This window comes from Falco rusticolus, chromosome 4 (genome assembly GCF_015220075.1).
Source record: "Falco rusticolus isolate bFalRus1 chromosome 4, bFalRus1.pri, whole genome shotgun sequence".
Lineage (NCBI taxonomy): Eukaryota > Metazoa > Chordata > Aves > Falconiformes > Falconidae > Falco > Falco rusticolus.
The window spans coordinates 70572359-70593173 of NC_051190.1; the positions used below are offsets into that span (position 1 = coordinate 70572359).

The window sequence follows — 20815 nt, forward strand, 5'->3', positions numbered from 1 at the left end:
TATACTGTTAGGATATGGCTGATATTCTGAAGATGAAACCCCTTTTCCTGTCCCACAGAATGTGAGTTATCTTGTACAGTGTTAATGTGGCTTCAGGTAGTTTTTCAGTTTGGAAAAGAGTATCACAGGGTATTGCATGCTCAGTAGGGAGGGATTGATTGGTTTTTGGCACTAATGATGTAACATGAGGAGGAAAAAAAAAAAAAAAAGAGTAATTAGTAAAAGAGAGGACTGAGCTGCCCAGAGGAGGCACATATTACCTATTTCCTAAATAATATTCTTTCATGTCTGATGGACCATAATAGCTTTCTGGTTTTAGCTGCATTACTTTTGCTTCTCTTTCCATTCCCACATTTCTTTCTCATTATTTTGACTTATGTCAATTCTAAGGTAACAGCTGGTCTATGCAAATGGCATATTTCTTACAAATCTTTCAGTGGGCAGGTTTGCTCTAAAGTGATCCTGTCCCCCCATCTTTTCCCCTGCCATGCTGGATGTTACCTTCCCCTGGTCTCTGGACCATTCATCTGTTTGTGTGGCTCTAAACTGTAATTGTGAAATGATGTGACTTTAAAAAAAGATCCCTTAAAAAGGCAATAACCAGACTACTTGCCTATTGGGATGGCGCACTACCGGAGCCCTCGGAGCAACGTTACTGCCGCCTTGCTGGCCGCTTTTGCAGGAGAACCCTCTCTTTCCCATGCAAGTCCTCAAATGTTCCTGCCAGCTGTGAAACAAAATTCCTGCCTCCGCTCTGCTTAGCCTCACTGCTCAGGGAACAGCTCGCTTTCAGCTCTCGGGGTGTAGTTATACAAAGGTTTTTTTCCAATGGGAAAGCCAGTTTAAGCCAGGCAGTTTCCTGCCTGTGCTGCCCTCTTGTTCTTGCTCCTTCATCAGTTTGCTGTCCCCTCGATTGTGCGAATGCAGCTGTTTGTGGGCTGTGTTGTAAATTGGATCACTGAAGTAAATCTGAGGGTTTGTGTGCGTGTGTGTATATATGTGTGTGTGAACAGCTTTTTTTTTTTTTAAGAAAAAACAACTGGATCATTTCAGTCATTTGATTTATAATGTGGCCCACAAAGAGTTGAATTAGCACAGTTGAGGAGGCAGCAAACAGTGGCGCAGAAGTGGGAACAAGCCCCTGGGCTGGGGGGAGGGCGCAGGAAACTCTTAAGCCAGCTTTGTTAACAGAGAAAACTACTGTCACTGTACAAAATCATGCAGAGCACCTAAACGGAACAGCTGGAGTAGAAAACTGGTATAGACTGCAGAGCAGTCTGGCTCTTGTATTGCTGGAGATAAGGCTTTATCTTTAGGAAGAAAAGGGGTGGTCCCTTAATAAGCTCTTTCCCCTAGATGTCTTCTATTCATTTGAGACATCAAAATCGCAGGCTGTTTAGCTATTCAGAATATGATCATGCGAATCCTACTGGGCTTATGAAGCATGTTGGTCTTTCAGTGCTGTTAAAAACGCTAATAATAACTGGTTCATGCCTCGGGCCTTGGGTGCTACTGTCAATTAGCATCAGAACAGAGATTTAGTTAAACAAATAATTTCTGTAGATGCTTCTTTCCCTTATGGTTTGCAAAGGAGAGATTCGTGACCGACAGGACCTGGTTCAGTGATACCTGCCTGCGTGTGCTGACAAACTCGGGGCAGAGAAAGAAAATGCCATCCTTGCCTTCATAGTTCTCCATATTCTTAAAGGAGCTGCCCAGCTGGGGAGACTACATACGGAATTAAAAACCTTTCTCTGATCCTCTAGCCATTTAAATGTCATGCCTGAGTCACAGAAAAAAATACTAATACCTTCCAACATGAGTAGTTTTAGACGGTAATGAAAAAGCTGTGTGTAATCCTCCTCCTTCTCTAGCTTTGTGTCAGAGTTCACAGTGCTCAGATTTAAATTGTCGTCACTGGTCACCGAACTCACCAGTCTTTGCACGTGTCACTGGAAATTTCTCACCTATAGCACTGCAGGCTCATCACAAAGGCAAGCGTTGCTGAATTTGATTACCTTTTGTTTGTATTTTAAGGCTTTCTCTGAAACCAGGAGAGAGAACTGACTTTTAACTGATTTATTTTATATTGTGGAAGCCTAGTGTGACTCGGATTAACTGAAAGTATTGGAGAAGGGGCAAGGACTCTAATGACTCACCAAGAAAAAATAAATTCTCGCGACTTTAAAGAGGAAAACAGAAGAATGAGAAGATAATAATGTGTCATTATTATGGTGGTGCTTATAGCATTTTAATAGCATTTTTAGTATTTTCTTCCCAAAATTTCAGTATTTATTCTGGAGTACAGAATTATTTTAATGGAAACATTTAAACTAATCTCATAGTCTAGAATTAAAATTTTTTTTTAGAAATGTTACATGTAGTATCAGACTTTTTCTTCTAATGGTTTAAAGAGCAGAATAAATATGAGTATTCAAATTTCCCACATTGTTAAAACCAATTGGAATAATTTAAGTACGCTGACTGAAACGTAAGATATCTCTTAAATATGTATTTTAAATAATCATAATCCCATTATCATTAGTGCCTTTTTTTCTCCTATTATTCTTTCTAAATTCACATTCCTCTTGACTGAAAGAAATCATGATTTATCTGAAGAATTCTGAGATGTTTCTTTCAAAATAGCTATCATCTGCTGTTGTTCTTATAAGTATTGAAGCCATAAGCTACCTGCGATTGGTGCTCAGTGTTGGGACAGTTTTTCCTAGTCTCGGTGGAACAAAATAAATCAACTGCTTTTATCAGGTTTTTCTTGAAGGCTGTTTTAACAGTTTCAGCAAGAGCAGCCAGAGGTGGATTCTGGAAGGAGTCATTCTTCGTAACAAATGCTGAATGATGAAAAATAGGATCAAAATAACAAATGCTTCTCTTTGAGGTTGATCATTGCGCTAGATCAACTTAACTAACGAGGCTTAAAAGCTAATGAGGTAAGCGGAAGTAGATAAAGAAAATACAGAATGAGTCAGAAGGGAAGGAGAATTTGGAAAGGATCTATTAAGGGGAATGGAGTATTGTTAATTTCACATTTTAAAAAATCTTTAACCTGATTTAAAAACAATACTACCTTCCTGAACTCTTCATTTTGCCCTTGTTCCTGAGGGTACTTTGCATCTGTAAACTTCGTTCTACAACCTTATGAGTAGGTTAACTTTTTGAATCCAAAGCTGCTATTTTTGTGCAATAAAGCTTGTGGCTTGAAAGCACGGAGAATGTAGATAGACCAGGCAACAAAGGGAATCTATGCTCTGAATATTGGTGTGCAAACCAGAACAGATTAAGAAAATAAGGATAAGGGAAGAAACTGATCTATACCAGGGTCAGTTACTCCAGCAAAACAAAGCAGCTGATAAATTAGTAACCCATGACTTTTGCTCTACTTTGTCATTCTCTAGAAAAGGATTTTTTTTTGGCTCTGCCATCAAGTGAGAGAAGCATTTTTTTAAATGATCAGAATAAACAATTAAGCACTCCTTTTTGAGAAGGGTGAATTAAAAAGTTTACGTCAGACACTGTTGGTTAAATTATCATTTCCTGGCAAATGGGTTTACATGTCTTTTCAGAAAACAGAGCCAGAGGCAGAATCATGATCCTAACAGCCCAGTGGGCATGCATATGGGATATGGAAACATGAGTTTAAATATCAAGCTAATTAATATTTAAATAGTTTATACAAAAGGGAATAGTTTCAATAGAAGGGAATACCTAAGACTACTCTATACTTTATGAGTTGGAAAATTGCTAATGGTTCTGTCGGTTCAAGTCCTTCCTCTGAATTAAGCGGAGTGTATTTTAAAGCCACATCTTGCTATTCCCACAGAGTATCCAAGGCAGTGCTCTACTGTACAGGGATTTTGTAAATGGTGCCTAGTTCCTCTTAAGTGAATTCAGGTGCATATAAGATTGGCATTTGGGATCTTATTTTATATTGGAAAAACTATTTTCAGAACTTGATTCGGTTCATGGGTATTTTTGGGATGAGGGAGACTGTCTTTTCTTAAGGAGAAGGTTCTCACAGGGAACTATTAACCAGGCCTCGTTTCAAGAGAGATGAAGCAGATGGGGTGTTCCAAGGAGCCTGACCATACCACAGGAAAGTGATTTAATGTTCATAGTCTGTATTGTTAAGCCATTAAGCCTCCATCTAATTTCTCACCTAGCATTCATGCTTGACATTAATTTAAGCAAGGGAAGAACGGAAGGTCCAGGGACAGCAGCTTAAAAATCGAGTTGACGTTGACAATAAGCTGGAGTGATTTTAGAGTGAAACAGGTTACAATAACCAAGCCTGCCCTTAAGGGATTAATAAATCCAATGCATCCCTGAGGGGCAGGCTGTGCGCAGGGCAGAGCGGGCCCCCGCCGCTGTCACCCCGCACCCCTCCGGCGCTGCTGACCCCGAGAGCGGCCCTGGCCACGGGGCGGGGGGGCAGCGGCCGCCCCCACCAGCACCCCCCCGTCCGGCTGAGGGAGGGCTGCTCGGGGCGGGGGGCGCAGGGCCCCCTCCCGGCCGCCGGGGGAGGGGTGTGTGTGTGGGAATCACCCTCGGGGGTGAACCCCGGGTGGGGCGGGGCCGAGGGGGCTGCGGCAGCCCCGGGGAAGGGCGAGGGCGCTGCGCGGCGCCAGCAGGCGCAGGCGGGCGGGCAGGGTGCGGGCGGCGGCGGGAGGAGGCGGCCGGCGGGAGGAGGGGGGGAAGGGCCGGCGGGCGGCGCGGGGCGGGGCGGGGCAGGCGGGCGGGCGGGCGCGCGGACAGGGCCGGCTGCGCAGAGAGAGCTCGCGCCAGGGCCCCGCGAGCCGCTGTCACGCCCCCGCGCGCCCGGCTGGCCCGGGGTGCCCCCCCGCCCTTCCCCGCAGCCCCTCGACTGCGCGAGCGCCAGCCGTTGCCGGGGTACGCAACGTCACGGCCTGCGGAGGCGGCGATTGGCCAGGCGGGGAGCGCTCCCCCGCCCCCCGTGGGACTCGCCGCCGGCGGGGCCGGGCCTGTCTCCTTCCCCCTCAGTGCGGAGCCGCCGCCGGGCCGTGCGCGGCCTCCGTGGCGCCTCCCCGGCCACGTCCTCGCCGCCGCTGTCGCCGGGGCGGGGGTCATGGGCTGCCCGCGGTCCGCGCCGCGCCTCCGGCTGCTGCCGCTCCTCCGGCTGCTGCCGCTCCTGGCGCTGGTGGCGCCCCGCGCCCGCGGCTGGGACAGCGGCGACCTGGAGCTCTTCGACCTGGTGGAGGAGGTGCCGCGGAACTTCTACGACTTCCTGGGGGTGCAGCAGGTGAGCGAGGGACAGGGCCCCCGCCCGCCGCCCGCGGGCGCTGAGGCGCGCCTCCCCCGCCGCTCCCTGCCCCGATCCCTTCCCGCGGGCACGGGCCTCGCCTGTCACCGCTGTCCCTGCCGCCGCCGAACATGGCTGGCTGGCCCCCGCCCCGCTGCCCGGCTGCTCCCGGCGGCACACGGGCGCTGGGCACGCCGCCGGCCCCTCGCCTTCCGTCTCGCTCGGCGCTGTCACCCGCCTCATGCCCTGGCACGCGTGCGGCTGTCCCGCTTTGTCGCCGCGGTGCGGGCCCCCTCCCGTGCCCCGCTCCCGGGGCCCAGGGGAAGGCTCCTGTCCCTTCCCCAGCTGCTCCCTTCCCTCTCTCTGTAGCAGCTCCGCTCTTTTTCGAGTACTGTTTGTTTTTCTATCCTTCTGGACCCACCGTACATTAACCCTCCTTTTATCACTGCACCTTTTTGCATTCCTACTGCCTGTTGCTCTATTTTTTTCTCCAAATGCATTTATAGCTACACAGAAATACCTTGTGGGCTTCTTGCACTTCACAGACATATGCTGGGTATCACTGTTTCTCATCTTTCCCTCGTTCTGCACAGCTGCTGGTTCCTTATCTTCTTAAGATTGTGCATTGCCATGTGTTGCGGCTCCTGTTTTCTCTCACGCATGCCATGTGGTAGACTGTGACCCTTTGCTGTGGTAATGGCTTGTAGATAGTTATATTTGTTTACTTTCCCTGTATCTTGGTTATTGTGCATGGTTTTCACCTCTGTTTGCTAGGCAACACTTGACGATTATCTTAAAGCATTTACTCTGCACCTCTGGTTAATTTTCATGCACGTGTAGTCCAGACAGGCACTACTGTTCCAAACACTTTCATCCCGTTTTAGATGTGGTTGCTGGCTTCACTGCCACTTGGCATCTCCAACTTGTATCACTTGTCCAGGCTCCCACTTGATGGCCGCCTTCATCTCTAGATGCTCTGCTCTCTGTGTGTCTGATCTTGCTTGATCTCTCTTCCTGCATCTTATCAGTTGTCTTTTTGTCTTTCTTTTTTTTTTTTACCCCAGTTGGTATTCCTGTCCTTAATAAATAAATATGCAGTTCTTTATGATCTGCTACTTCACCCAGAGTCACCAAAAGACATTTTGTTCTTTGTCTCCTAGCACCTCTACATTCTGATGAGTGATCCTGCTATTTGAATGGTTTCCCTGACAACCTTAAAGTTTATCCTGAAGTAGTTTTTGAGAATAATAGCTGTATTTTCAAGTACTTTTCATTAGGGCCATGTCTGCAAAGAGAGGGAAGGTGACTGCAATATGCAAGGGTCCTATTTTGGAAACTGCTGGGTACAGCTGTTAATGGTGGTTGTGGGGTTCTGACTCAGTTTCATCTTTCTTGTATTCCTTTTCAAGCATCTGGTGTTAAATACTAGGGAATACCATCACACATACAACACAGAAAACACTGCTACCCAATTTTCATGAGCGTAAAAATCTAGGTTTTATTTCCTCAAAGGCAATTTTAGTGTTACGTAACCTAGGAATATAACATTTTGTTTCAGTTGGTGATGTTCAGATATGGTATCCAGCTCTTTGTTAGTAGCTTTCACAATCCTTTTTTTCTAGGGCTCAGTCTGTACCTTGTGCAGTATGTTTGGCAAAATATAGTGGTACTTTTGGCAAGCAAATGTCCTGCTAGTTCACACTTCTACTGTACTTCTAATCTTAATGGAGAACTTGAATCACTGGCAGTGTGTGAGCAGGGAAAAGTTGGTGAAACTGCAACACAAATGAAATGAAGTTTTGTCAGTTAAAAGTATATGCTGGTCACTCATAATGTCGTTATAGTCAAGACTTTAGGTGAAATTGTATTGAATGCTTTGCACATGCAGCAGAATATACCTGTGAGTACAGTGATGGAATACATAGTGTTGAAGTTGAGCTTCAGTAGAAGTTTGTAAGCGTTGGAAGATGCTGTGTAGGTTTACAGGTTCTTCCATGCTATATCCTTTTTTCCTGCTGCTTGCTTCTCCAGCTCTAACCTATACCTGGAGCTTCAAAGAAGATACTGAAGCACAGGGTTCTGACTTGCAGTGACAGCTGCAGCCATTTAAGTTACCAAATGAGAAGAGTAACTGGCCTTGTAACAGGGTCAATGGAAGTGCCAAATTTCAGGTGTGCTGTATCCTGCCTTGAATGTCTTAACACAAAGCTGCTTTTTACCACGATGCCTCTATGTGCTGTTGGCATGTAGAGCTTACTCGTTATTTTGTGTGTCACTATTTTAGTTGGAATGCCTTTGACTAGAATGCTGTGATTAACTTTTTGTAGTTCTGGTGCTTGCGGTTTTATTCCCTGTGCTCGGCTATTTTTCTTGGCATTTTAGCACAACAGGGACAGTATGCATAACAATAGCCTTTGGACATGACTCTTGCATTCATCGAAGCTTGCTTTCTCCTACTCCTCCCCTCCGCATTCCTCTTGGTGTCCATTGCCTTGTATTGTGTCCTGATAATCACTTCTTCATGTACTTCAGGGGGAGGGAGTACTTCTCCCTTATGCAGGATGTAACTTATGTGTCTGAGAGGTGGATGCTCAACTGTGTTTGTTAATGGTAGTATATCAGGGCTGCCAGATTTCTTCTAAACATGTCATCTTGTGTTTTGAAAAAATACAGGGAATGACTCCAATGCTTCCGTAAGGCATTAAAGCAGCTCTTAGGTTTTGTTGGGAAAATTTGATACTGGCTGCTTGTTGAATGTCATACATGATGTCAGAAGCTGATGTTGACCTCGGTTGACAAGGTGCAGAAGGCATTGTGGGAGGTTCTGTAGCTCTCTAGTGTGCTTTGATAAAACCTCTGGCTGCTGGATTTTTCCCTGGAATTGGAAAGGAATGATCTTGTTTTGTTTCTGCTCTATGCTTGCAAGAGTAAGGATTTTAAGTTTTGTCTTTTCAAGGGTCTTGTGGAAGCCTCCTGGCGTTGTCAATTAACTGTCATCCAGCACTGGCAGGGTGTTAGGTTTGAGGCTGCTGTAGTGTTTTCCAAGATTGGTGGCTGAGATAGAGCATGATCTAATGAAAGTGATTTTTGTTGTGAATATGGAATGACAGAGGAAGAGTAAGATTGTGACTGTCTCGACTGTTAGAATAACTGTCAGTGCTTGGCTTCAGGGAGGGGTTGGCTGAGAAATATGCAGGTTGTCACAGAATGGTTGAGGTTGGAAGGAATCTCTGGAGGTTATCTTGTCCAACCTCAAAGTGTTAGGGCTGAGAACCGAGATTAAGAAGTATGTGATTTTTATATAAGGATGCGATCTATCTATTCGTTAATCTGCCTGATCTAATGGTAACAGCGTATATAAGTTTTGCATTGTTATGTTGTTACTATTGCTGTTCTGAAGAATTTGGGAATTGCTCTGCTTTCCTGTTTCTTTGATGGTTCTTAAATTGGTGATGTGATTAACTTGAGTGGCTCATTTAAAACATTGCTGTTCTCAAGAAATTTGACCTAGCAGAATGGGGAGATAAGAACCTTTGGCTTAAGGAGAGATTACATTTCGATGTCCCCAGGTGGTTACTGAAGAAAGTAGAATCATAAACTCCTGACAGATCAGATAAAATAATAATTTCAGTAATCACTTTAGTATAGCCAGTTTCAAACTGACAAGGGCATCAGGACCAAAGAGTATTCATCCTAAAAACTCATGTGAAGCAGCAGAATTAAACCAGAGGCTATGCAGACTCAGTTAATAAAATTGCCCTGTTAACCTGAGAATGAGAACATGTGAATGTGATGTCAACTTTTTGGAAAAAATCCAGGAAGATCTGGGGAGCTACAAGCTTGTATGGTGGACAGACTGATCAGGTTAATTTCATTGTCTCTGGCAGCTTTCAGTTGCTGATACCTGCATAAATTTGATATGCTCTGGATGAGTCAACTTGGCATCAGTTGAACCTGTGGAACTTCTTGCCAAAATACGCTTTTGGTTAGAACTGTTTATATGGCTTCAAGGGGATTACCTGCTCCTCTACTCTTTTTGGCTTGTAGTAAGGAAGGCACTACAGGCCTCTGGATGTCTTCTGAAACTTTGTGTTAGGATACAAGGGATCAAGACATTTTTAGGAAACATTTGTGAATATGTGTTAAAATGCAAGAGCTGCATTGCTAGAATTGGCCAGTGCAGAGTAGTATGTTATGTATTGGTTAGGATCAAGGAATTTCTGCATAAGGCTTTGGTGTCTACTGGTAATAAGGTAAGGGAACAGGTTTGCATTAACAGTTCTGCTAGGTCTGTGCAGTGTATGAAAGCAAATGCAGAAAGTTTCTCCAAGTGCCCTTTGATGTAGTAGAAGAGGCCCTGGGAGCTCAGGTTCCTGAAGGAGGGTTACCACATCGGTGGATGTTGCTGGCCAACGCTGGATAAATATATAACCCCTCAAAAATATTGAGAGAGATGTTATCTTCAGTATTGGCTTATGCCTTCCTTGTGGCACATGATACTTATTTTGAACCAAGCTCTAATGCATTTGTGTGGCTTTACTGTAGAGAGCTAAGAGCACTGGATTTGTGTCATTGCTAGATGATGGGTTTGCTAGATGCTGCTGCAGTACAAAGTCAGAACTGCATGTACAGAATCTGAGTTTGGTCCTGCAGCCTGTGAGACACTGGTATGTTAGCAACTCCAAGAAACTGCAAGATGTGAAAACCAAGGAGTCAGGTTTCTTTGGCTGCAGGAAGCCAAAACCTTTCTAGATGAGCTGGACATACTGAGCTAATAGGTGCCTTTCAAGAACACTGGAACAGAGGAGCTGTGTGTACCTTGGCAAGTAGCAGGGTCTGACAGAGTTGCGTCTGTAGAATGCAATGTCTGGTGGTGTCCATACTGTTTGCATTTCATGGGTTTTGTTGTTGTTGAACTAAATCCAGGCTGGCTGCATCGACTAAATGCCCGATTGTGTTCCAATGTGCTGTTTGCGCTCCTGGTTTTACATCTTGTAGTTCAGTTCTGTCTAAAAGGAATCAAGGACAGCTTCATGATACGCAGTGGGTACAATAAGGAAGTATGCTGTATACGTGCACTCCTGATCTGCACTAGAAAATTAAGGTAGATGCACGTCTAAGACTATAGTTTATAGTAAATGGCTGATGCTGAATTTCACCTGTTGGCATAGCCCTAGAAGAAGCTTACCAGGAATTAGCCCCACAACACATTGTGTGGCTTTTATGATATTACAAGGTGCTATGGGACACTTAAGAAAATTCTCAGTAATAGGCATTTGCATAGTCTGTCTTATGGAAGCTTATTGACTGATGACATGCGATGCATACATCACTGCAGTTCTGAAGTTCTGAATTCGTATGTTATATAAGTAAAGTTCTTGGATATAGATTTGGTAACCTACTTTTCAGAAAGAACAGCAGTCTGAAGCTGTCAGTGTTCTGTTGTCTGGCACTGCCATAATTCTGGCTTTGAATGGGTTGCTGTCCATTTAAAAAAAAAAAAAAAGTCTAGATGAAACTCAGCAGTTTGTTTCTTCTTCCCAGTGACAAGCTGGATCACATGCATCACACTCCAAAGACTTACTTTGGTTGCTCTTCTTACACTTAAGGCTGTTCTCCTCCCTGCTGCTTTTTAAGGTTAACATATGTGGGTGCAGCGTTACTAAAATCATGGAGTGTGCATCATCTGCAAATGTTTTAGAGAAAATCTAGGTTGGTGATACTGCTTCAGTGTTCCAAACTTTGGAAGAGATAGTTTCACATGCATGCAATTGTGACATTGCTTTTTCAGATGATTGTATCAGAACTGTGAGATGTAGGCTTTTCTTACTTTGTTTTGTAAGATTATTTTGTCTTTGCATGACAAACAGGGTATTTAGTGTGACCTTTGAAAGTCTTGTGCTATGAAGTGACATGGAGCCATGTAGTAGCTTGATATCTCAGTTACTCATCTTTGAGGGATCAAAGTTATTGGCCTAATGATTAGGCAGTTAGACATGATGTTTAAGTCTGTTTCATGATTGTTTTCTACTCATTGTTAGCTTTTAATGTGCTGTCAAATGCAGCCTCAGAGTTCTTGGTTGGAAATACGTTTCAACTTTCTTGCTCCAAACTGTCAAAATAATTAACTCCTATAATACACAACTAGGTGATATTAGTAGCAGACCTTTATTTGGACAGTGAAGGATTTTAGTAATTCCTGAAACTGTATTTCTTTTTAAGTGGTGGATGAGGGAGGGGTTCTTCAAAATTGTTTTTTTGACTTTTAAGAATTGGATTCTGTTATGGCAGTTAGAGCAAAAAAAGCCCATCAGAGAGCCCCAAGATATACTATCAGCATTGAGGCAGTAGTAGACTCCATTGCACTAGTTCAAACAAAAATAGCATTAGAAAAATCTGGATTTATTTCTAGTGGCTTTAGCTGTAATCTCCGTTCATTACATACAAGTAATTGTATGGTTTTTCTCAGTATGTTACTAAGACATAATTCTGCACCCCTTCGTGGTTTTAAACTTCCTGTTTGAGTCTGTTATTTATAAGTTATACATGGAAGTAAGATTTTCAGCAGTTCTGGAAACTGCTTTTCATAAAAAAATGTAAATTTTTTCAATAATGTGAAGTTATTGTTGAGATTATTCACGTGGATCCTTTAGAACAAAGTTGTTCTGAGTTATATTAGTTTACTTGCTCGCAAGAGTTGCCACCGAGAAGCACTTATGATAACTGCTTAGATTTCTAACTAAGGAAATGGGTTTTCAGGTGTGGGGTTTTTTTGCTTTTTTTTAACAGTGCTGAACTTGTAGGTAAGCTGCGGATACATAACATAACTCATTCTATAAATGCCCTGACACATACCATGTATGCGTATCATTCCCTGATGTTTTTGTTCACAGTTCCTGCATTTGAAAATGATCAAGACATGTAGACTTGTAAAACTTGTATTTTCCATAAAGATAGGTTTTCTGTATTGTTCCCTATTAAATTTCTGCTTGGATGTTGTCCAAGGAGATCCATGTTTTTTTGCTTTCATTGTTGGCTCCTTTCTTAAATACGGAAAAGTGTTTCAGAATTGACCGTTGTAAGTAGTTTTAAATACATCTACTGTTAACTTTCCCTGACAATTCATTCATATAATACTTCCCTGGTTTCTTTCAGATTATATTTTTCTTCTTTCTTGCTGTGTAGAAGGACATATGGTAATAGGAAACCACTGTGTTTGGGAACCCAAGGGAACTAACAGTATGCAAAGTGCTGTAAAAAGGATAAAACAAGCAGTGTTTAATGTTTTTTTTCTGTCTGCAGCAGCAATAATGTTTCAGCTCTTCCCTCTGTTTCCTACTTCACTTAGCCTTTATGAATGCATCCATAATAGCTTGATCTCAAATTCCAGAAATAAAAATGGGTTACTTCTCTTCCTAGAAATGTTGTTTGACATGTAATTCACTGAGGGGAGTGACCAGATTCTTGGTGAGGAATGGTAGGTGACCTGTGCCGGTGGCCTCTGGTGCTTACACAAGGATGTTTGTTTTATGCTTGTTTCAAACACATCTCCTTTGCTGAAGTTCTCATGTATGTATCTAAACCAGGCACATACTTAATCTAACGGTTTTGTAAATAACTTCCCACTGGGCTTTTTACTGCTTGACTGCTGTGGATTGTGGTCATCATGTTTGGAGTTGTGTAAAGAAAAATCTTAGAGGCAGCTTAATTTCATTCTCTTGAATGATAAACCTGTTATGCTCCATCTAGAGTCATTTTACAATTAAGATTAACACGGTTTTCTCGTAAGATCTAGAGAATACTGTAGCTTTAAGGGAGGTATTTGGAGGTATCTTTGGTGCTATTTAAACTTCAAGTACTTGTTAAAATTTAAAAAATAAAATGAAAATTAAGCATTTAAAATGTTCCTTAGTTGGGTTGGTGGTTCTTGTGTTCTCAGCAGAGCCAGTAACAAAGGGCCTGCGGTGCTGTTGTGCAGCTGAGCCGTTAAGGATGAGAGTATAAGCGATGACAAAGGTTTTAATCTCCAAGAATAGGTCTGATATACATTAATTACCTCCTTTTATTCATTTTAATATCTGAAACGTTTTGGTTTTCCACAGCATCCTAGTGGGCTAAAGAAATTAATGCAGCATATGAAAACCTTCAGTTTTGCTTTTGATTTCCTTGTTAGTATTTGTGCTTTTGCTTAGCTGTGTGTTGTGCCTGTGAAGTTTGCCTCTCAATTTTGGGTTCCTAAACAGTAGTTTGTTGTTGTGTTTTTTTTTTTACTTTTTTTCCTCCTGCAGCCTTAAATTGTTGGTTTTCCCTAAATTCTGAGGAGATTTGGGGTTTCTGGTTTTCTTTTGCTTCTTGCTTGTTTGGATGTTATTAGTTCTGTATGGAAGTTATTTGTAAACTTACATATGTGGCAATGTGTTGTGCATGTGGTATATGTTAGTTATGCAAACAGTAATGCAGTTTGAATGTAACACTTTAAAGCAGGATTCTGTATTACTGGGCTCTCATGTGATGGATTGCTTAAATGCACATTTCTTAAATGACCTGCCTTGCAGGCCTTGCAAACTGATCTTCCTGATGTCAAACAAATGAGCAGTGGAATGAGAAATGAAAAAATTCATAAGCAGTCCCTCATCTTGCTAGATCTGAAATTCTTCCTTCTCTGTGTTAAATCTTGAAAACCTGTAGAGGAAACCAGAAGATGCATACGAACTGTTGAAAGAAAGTCACTCTGCAATCCGTCTCTGACTAAAGAGAGAAGGAAGAATTAGGGGGAGTGTTGCTTTACACGAGCTGTAATACTGAAATGTGTCTGTCTCCAACACTGAAGTGCTTTTGCTTGTTGAAGGAAGCATTCAGGCTAATGAGGGTGAGAAGGCTGTGAAGTATCCTTATTGCACTGATTTGGGGTGAACAGCTTCTCCTTTAAAGGGAAATAGTTGTTTTTACCTACCCCTGATAATATTGCAAATGATTCTATAGTCTGATCAATGTTTCATTAAATTTCAAACTTATTTAGACTAGCTTTTATATTTAATAATCACCATTTCATAGTCATGGTTCTTATTGTGTTATTTTATGGGATATAAATGCTGTGATGGGAGAGTAGAAGAGCTGTATGCCATTTAATTTTGTGACAGTTTCCAGTTGTATTAGTAATTGCTTTACTGGATGTTGTGTCTAACAGTGGCTACTGTAATGTTACAGTAGGAAAAAAGTCTGTAAAATTCCACGCTGTTTGGAAGCTTCTTCCCATTTCCTGGTAGGAATTATTTAAAATCTTATTCAATTGAAAGGAAATCTTACTCAATTCAAGCACTTCTTACAGTGGATTAAATATTTGAAATAAACCTGTTTTCCAACCTGAGTCTACCTATCTGTTGAATAGAAAGTATTTTTTCTGTCAACTTGTAACCTGTGTGGTTTGTAGTTTCTGTTCTACTGAGTATTTTCCTCTTTCTGTTTCTGCTGCAGCAGCTTTTCAACACTATAAGCTACCCCAGCAACATTCAAAACAAAATAATGAATTTGAATGTTGGACTGTATCTGTTGAGAATAGTATTTGTTTCAACGGATGACATACAGATGGAGGGTATCAAGCAGTCAGTTGTCTCTTGCGTCTTACAATTGTGAAAGAACAAACTTTTTTTGTATGTGAGTTATATACTACATTTAAAAATCAGGTATAACTGACTTAGATTCACGTTCAGTTACGTAGTACAGAGGAACCATGCTGGAGTGCACCAGTAGTCCATTTAGTAAAAATTTCTGGTCTTTGTGTTTTCTGGTTGAGTAATGCTAGGTGCTTAACCAGGAAGCTGTGTTACTCTTGAAAAGGACCAAATTAAAAAAAAAAAAAAAAAGTCGTCCAGTCCTCTGCTGGACAGATGGTAACTCATTGATAGGTTAGTCTGACTTACTAATTTCCTCACTCATGTTGATTTGTGCCTTTCACACACCTATAGTTACCTTTCTTACCTACAAATGTATATTATTTATAGGCACCTTAATTTTCTGATGGAGGTACAGACCACATTGATTAGCGAGCTTAGATTTAAGGACAGTAGCTGAAGCAGATCAGTAGCTTACTGGTTTCCAGGGTCCTGTGATTCATTGGTTGAAAATCACTGTCTATCTCTGTGCAGTTAGATATTCTTTTGGTCCCTGGAGATACCTACTTCTGTTTCCTTGTTAAATGTTTGTTTTTCCTCGGTGGTGTTGTGCGGTATGGCTTCTGAAGAGGAGTTATTTTTTTAAAATGTTATTTGCAGTTGAGAATATTAAACACCCTTGCCTTGCCTTGTCTTGATTATAAATGTTTAATAGTAGTCTAGTATTGTGTCTCAAGCAATGGATCCTGGTTCCCGTAAGGGCCTGTTTCCATTCCTGAATCATCTTGGTCTCCAGTTAGGGCACTCCACAAGCTCCTTGGATGCCTTCAGGGAGTGCTGGATGCTATCAGTGTGCTCTGGCTGGTTTCCATTCTGGTTTCTTATTTATATACTTCCATATAACCCTTGCACTTCTTTCTTAAATAAATAAAAATAATAAAGCCAAAGGCAATAGATGGTGTTACCTGGGGAGAGCATGTGAGCATAGCCATGTTTTGCATTCCATTTGCCCCCCTGTACCTCTCAGCCTCCACAGTTTTTGATCAGTAATGTTAAAAGGTGCATTCCTGGTGATGCCTTTCAGTGAGATGGTGCTGTACAGCAGGTTTGGAGAACTGTCAGCAGCAGCGTGTGTTGGATTGCTTCATGATTTGTAATTGCCAGCTCCAAGCTCTGCTCTCTGTAGGCATGGTTTAGTAAGGCAAAAGTCTTGTCCATGCTGAATGTTTTCTCGGACTTCTTTTTGCCAAATCACTTGGTTTGGCATTTCCTTGCTAGCATCTGGTATCTGTCCAAAATGTATGGTGTCACCTACGAACTCTGAGATTTCACTGTATGCTCTACTCATCAGGTTGTCATTGAAAGTGCTGAATCAAGCTAGTTCCAGTACCAATCCCCCAGCAGGAGACCTTTCAGCTGCCTATTCTCTGCCCCGAAACCTGGCCATTAAACCTTGCTTTTTGTATCCTGTTCATTAATTTTCTAGTTGTAAGACTCTTTCTTCCCATCCTGTGGCAAGTTAGTTTCTTTGATGGCCTTTGGTGTGGAACCTTGTTAAAAGCTTTTTCAAAATCGGACTGTACTGTGTCTGCTGGAGCTCTGGACCTTCTCTGTCTGTCCTTACTGATGCACTCTGACTTGGGTGGGTTGGTGAGGCAGGGTTTCTTTTTGCAGAAGCCATGCAGCATCTTTTCTAACAGACCACGTTTGTCCCTGTCTACAGTGACTTTATTTTTATAGCCCCTACTACCTTTAGTAAGGATGGATGACAGACTTTCTGGTCTGTAATTACCAGGATCTCCTTTTTTCTTTTCTCTTTTTTTCTTTTTTTTTTTTATTTTTTTTTGGTGTGTGTATGGGAATCACGTTGGCAGCCTGCCATGTCCCCGATAGCAGTTTTTTGCAGTACTGGGTTACCTTCTTCACTTGCAGGTCTATAGCTTTGTGTATCAGTTTCGTTCAGCAATCTCAGGTGAAAGCCGTGGTCCTGGCAATTTACAGCATCTAATTTTTGTGTTTGGAGGTAGATGTCTGTATATTTATTTCAAGTTAAATTAGCTTCTCTTGAATTGCCTACTACAAGGACTGTGTTGATGTGGGAATCTCTTGAACATATCCAACAGGAAGGACTTGTTAAATAAATTATTAAATTGCATGGCTGTAGCTTTATTCCTGAATGAAACTTTTCATGGTTTCATCATCAAGCAGTTTGTAGCTAGCATCCTGGTTTTGATTACATTTAAAGAAATAAAAGGATTTTGAAAATCAAATGAATGCCACTCTGATTTGCTTGGACAAATACAAGAGGCTGTATTAACAAGTTAGGAAGAAGTAGTCAACACTTTTTTTTTTTTAGCTATGCATTCCACAAGTTCCACTGGAACTGGCACAAAATCCTGTTATATTGTTGTTATAGTTACTGATAACTGGAAGGGAGAATAACTGCTGTTACCTAATTTTCTTGTTCTAACTGCTACACTTACATGATTAAGCATATTCTTACAAGCTCAGGTCTGTAGCTGAGATACCCAGAAGGAGTTCAGGAGTCTATCATCTGCTTCTGGGTGCTTTGCTTTAGTGTCTAGCATTAACTCTGGAATATCTCAGTCTTGGACAGTAGTTCTCTTTTCAGAAGGTAGAATGGAGGGGCTTGGGTTTGTATTACTAAAGATTTAGGTAGAGTTGGTTTGGTTCTATCCCACCACTCTGCCTTTTGACTTATGGTTCCTTTATACCATAGAATTCTGTGGATTTATTAATTCCCCAGCAACATTCTTACTGTGTACTTAAGTTTATTGTTTTGGAAACGATGAGGTTATTTTATTCTATCCTAATTTTGATGGTACTAGTTACTGGCAATGTGTTTGCTTATTCCTATTGGCTTAAGAAAGATTTTGGTATTGCTTTGTTTCAGTACTAGAAATCACTCTGAAAATTTCAATTTTTATGTTTTTTATTGAACACTAACATTGTGAGAAGAAAGAAGTGAAAGAGTTTTATGAAATGCCCTCAGTTCTAGAAGTTTTAAAAAGATAGAAACTTGACAAAATAGATTTTGCAGCAGGGAACTTATTTGGAAAGCAGGAACTTTAAGTGAGCTTTTAAAGCTAAAAGTTGCATTGAATAAAATGTATTGAATTTCAAGGTTCTAGTATAGTTCTTTAGTGTACGATCAAATTTATTTTTCTGCTAAATAGAGTTGATCTGCTTAGTGTTCAGGGACCTGATAAACTCTTACTTCTATGTACTATCTAAAGCAGTTAACCCCTGTATTTGATCCTACCCGTTGCTTCCATGCTGTGTATGTCTTGACTAACGCAGAGATGTGGATTTAGGGTAGGCTTGATTGACTCTGTTAACATGTACGTATCTGGAGTGATGCACTGAGAAATCAAGTTTGAGAACCCAAAGAAACAGTAACTAGAAAAAAGTATGGTGTAATGAAAGACTAAATCAGACTGCGTTTTCTGGGGAGTCTAGTTTTGTAGGTATGATGTAATTGGTGCAGAGTTCGGATAGTTCCATAGGACAGGTGTTGATGGTGAGTATTTCCTATTTTGAGCTACCTTAACAGTTGGACCTACGATTGTCCTGTGTAGGCTCCAATTTGTCATAGCGCAACAAGTTCAATATATACGTGCAATTAAACGTTATTCAGTGCTACAGCTGATTTTTATCATACGTGTCTTAGCTTTATCGTGACTTTTGCATAAAACCATTATGTTTAATTCTGTCTGTCTCTGAAGATGTAAGCTTGAGTAGACTGTATTTTAATCCAAAATGTTTAGGTAATGCTATATTCTCCCTCTACACGGAACAGACTTAGAAATTCACTTGAAGTAAATACCATACCCTAACAATAGAGAACTTTAATCTTGATATTGCACTTCCTATTTTAAAACATGATGGTTTAAAGTTGTCACAAAACATTTGCTTGCATTCATTTTGTGGTATTTGAAGTCTAGAAAACAAATTGGGACAGCATCTTTGTTTAAAAAGTGCTCTTGTATGGATTGCCATTTTTCATTGCAGAATGTCAGCTTCTCTTGTATATGTATTTGTGAATATGAACACTGCCTAACATTGAATATGGATATCCATATTTTCTTCTTAAGATATAATTTCATTTGTCTTCTATGTTTGTCTTCAAATTTGGATGTTTTAAAAAAATACTATTTTTTTAAGAAAACTCGTGGTATTTAGGGAACTGTTAACAGGGGCATGGTATCTTCTTAAATTTCTGACTTAAAGCAGAAGGCTGTAAAATGTGAGTTTCTTCACTTCTGGAATATGTAAGATGCATTCCCATAGCTTATGTGCTATTTTCTAACAGATTAACTTGAAGACACTGTCATTGAATTAATGGTATCCCATTATTATCGGGGTATTGGTTATCCTGTCTGCTGTCATGAGATATGAGAGCCTTACATGACAGCTGGTTAGGCATGATCAGATTGATAGGATGGCTAGGAAGGACAGTACTGGACTAGGTTGGTTTCTGAAATTGATTTCTCAGTCAAGATAGAATTGTATCTTGATCAGGTATTCAATATTTTGCAGTCCAGCTAAGACAAATATACAGAGTATTTCCCATTCCAGCTGCAAGAGTGGAACTTGCTATTAACATAAAACCTAGCACCTCCCGCAGCTTGCACAGGGATTGCTTGTGGAGTCCCAGACTGTTTTTGGCTGCAAGCCTTAAAGAAGTAAATATATTGCAGTCATTCCCATTCTTCACAGGACAAGTCGGTAAGATAATTATTGTGGTTATTCTTAAGGGATAGCTTGCTTAAGCAGAGGTGCATTTTGGATTCTCCGTTGGTAGGGGGTGGGTGGGTAAACAAAATCTACGCACAAAAATACTGCCACCCCCCAAAAAAATTTCTATTAATGGATCTAGGCATGAAGGCAAGAATGCCTAAAGGGATGGTAACTGTTATTTAGTTGGCAAAGCTGGAAAATAATTATTAAACCTTCAGGGTGAAACCTTGGCCATTTGTCCAGTTATACAATAAAACCAGTATGCCATTTAAAATTGAGATGGTATGAGTCCTGAAGTGGTGGTCAAAGAAGACGACTCCCTGAAGGACATCGATTGCTTAGATACTCGCAAGAATAAAACATGAAAGGAAACCAATGTGTTGTGAAATGTGGAAATAAGCTGATTCTGATCTCACCCCCGTATTTGCTGGGTGTTTTTATATGACTAAATTAATATACAAATTGCGATTTTCTGTGCTAGGCTGTGCTAAGAGTATTTGAGATAATTGCTCAGTCTAGAAAATGCTGTTTTGACTTTCAGACCCATGCTTGTGCTCTATCACTACTGACTGAATGTCAGTAGTGACAGATAGATACACTGGCAGTAGGCACCTTGTGAACAGGACTCATTTTCACAAGAAACTTTCTTGTAATAACTTGGTTAAAGAAAAAACATCATTACAAGTGGTGGAAAAAATACTATAGATGAGTTTTACTAGTGTAAAATCTGTCACCTAGTCAAGTGAGATACAGTGTGGGATAGTACTTTGAGTCACAACATGCTAGTGAGAGGAAGGAAAGCAGGAAAATCTAGTGGAGCTAGTGTTTGCTTGGAATGGGTTGTTACTCCAGGGAAGTTTCTTATGGTCATTCTTGCTGATTGCCCAACAGGCTCGAGCTCTTCTGTATTAATTTTTTTAAGGTAAATATTGAGTTGTTGAATTTAGCAAGAATTACTATGTGTGCTCTGCTGTAAATGTTCTAAAATTGTGTTTCAAGCATCAGTACTCTGGAATATGCACTGCAGTTATTAATACAGGCCAAGGAAAGGAGCCAGTCTTCAAAAGACTCACTACTGGCCTTTCAATGACATTTTAAACTGCATCTTGCTTATGCTGTCCTTTGATTTCTGTTGAAGTTGAACCTTGGTATTTTGGATATAAAATCC

At 41.2% G+C, this 20815-nt stretch overlaps 1 protein-coding gene across 1 annotated transcript in view; it reads left to right on the top strand.

Annotated features, from left to right (window-relative positions):
• The first annotated feature begins 4826 nt into the window (after window positions 1-4826).
• Window positions 4827-20815, top strand: part of DNAJC1 (DnaJ heat shock protein family (Hsp40) member C1) — a 113442-nt gene continuing 97453 nt past the window's right edge. The window contains exon 1 of the mRNA XM_037384886.1: window positions 4827-5275. Within this exon, the coding sequence (XP_037240783.1) occupies window positions 5102-5275 (174 nt within the window). The 5' untranslated portion in view covers window positions 4827-5101. The remainder of the gene's footprint in view (window positions 5276-20815) is intronic.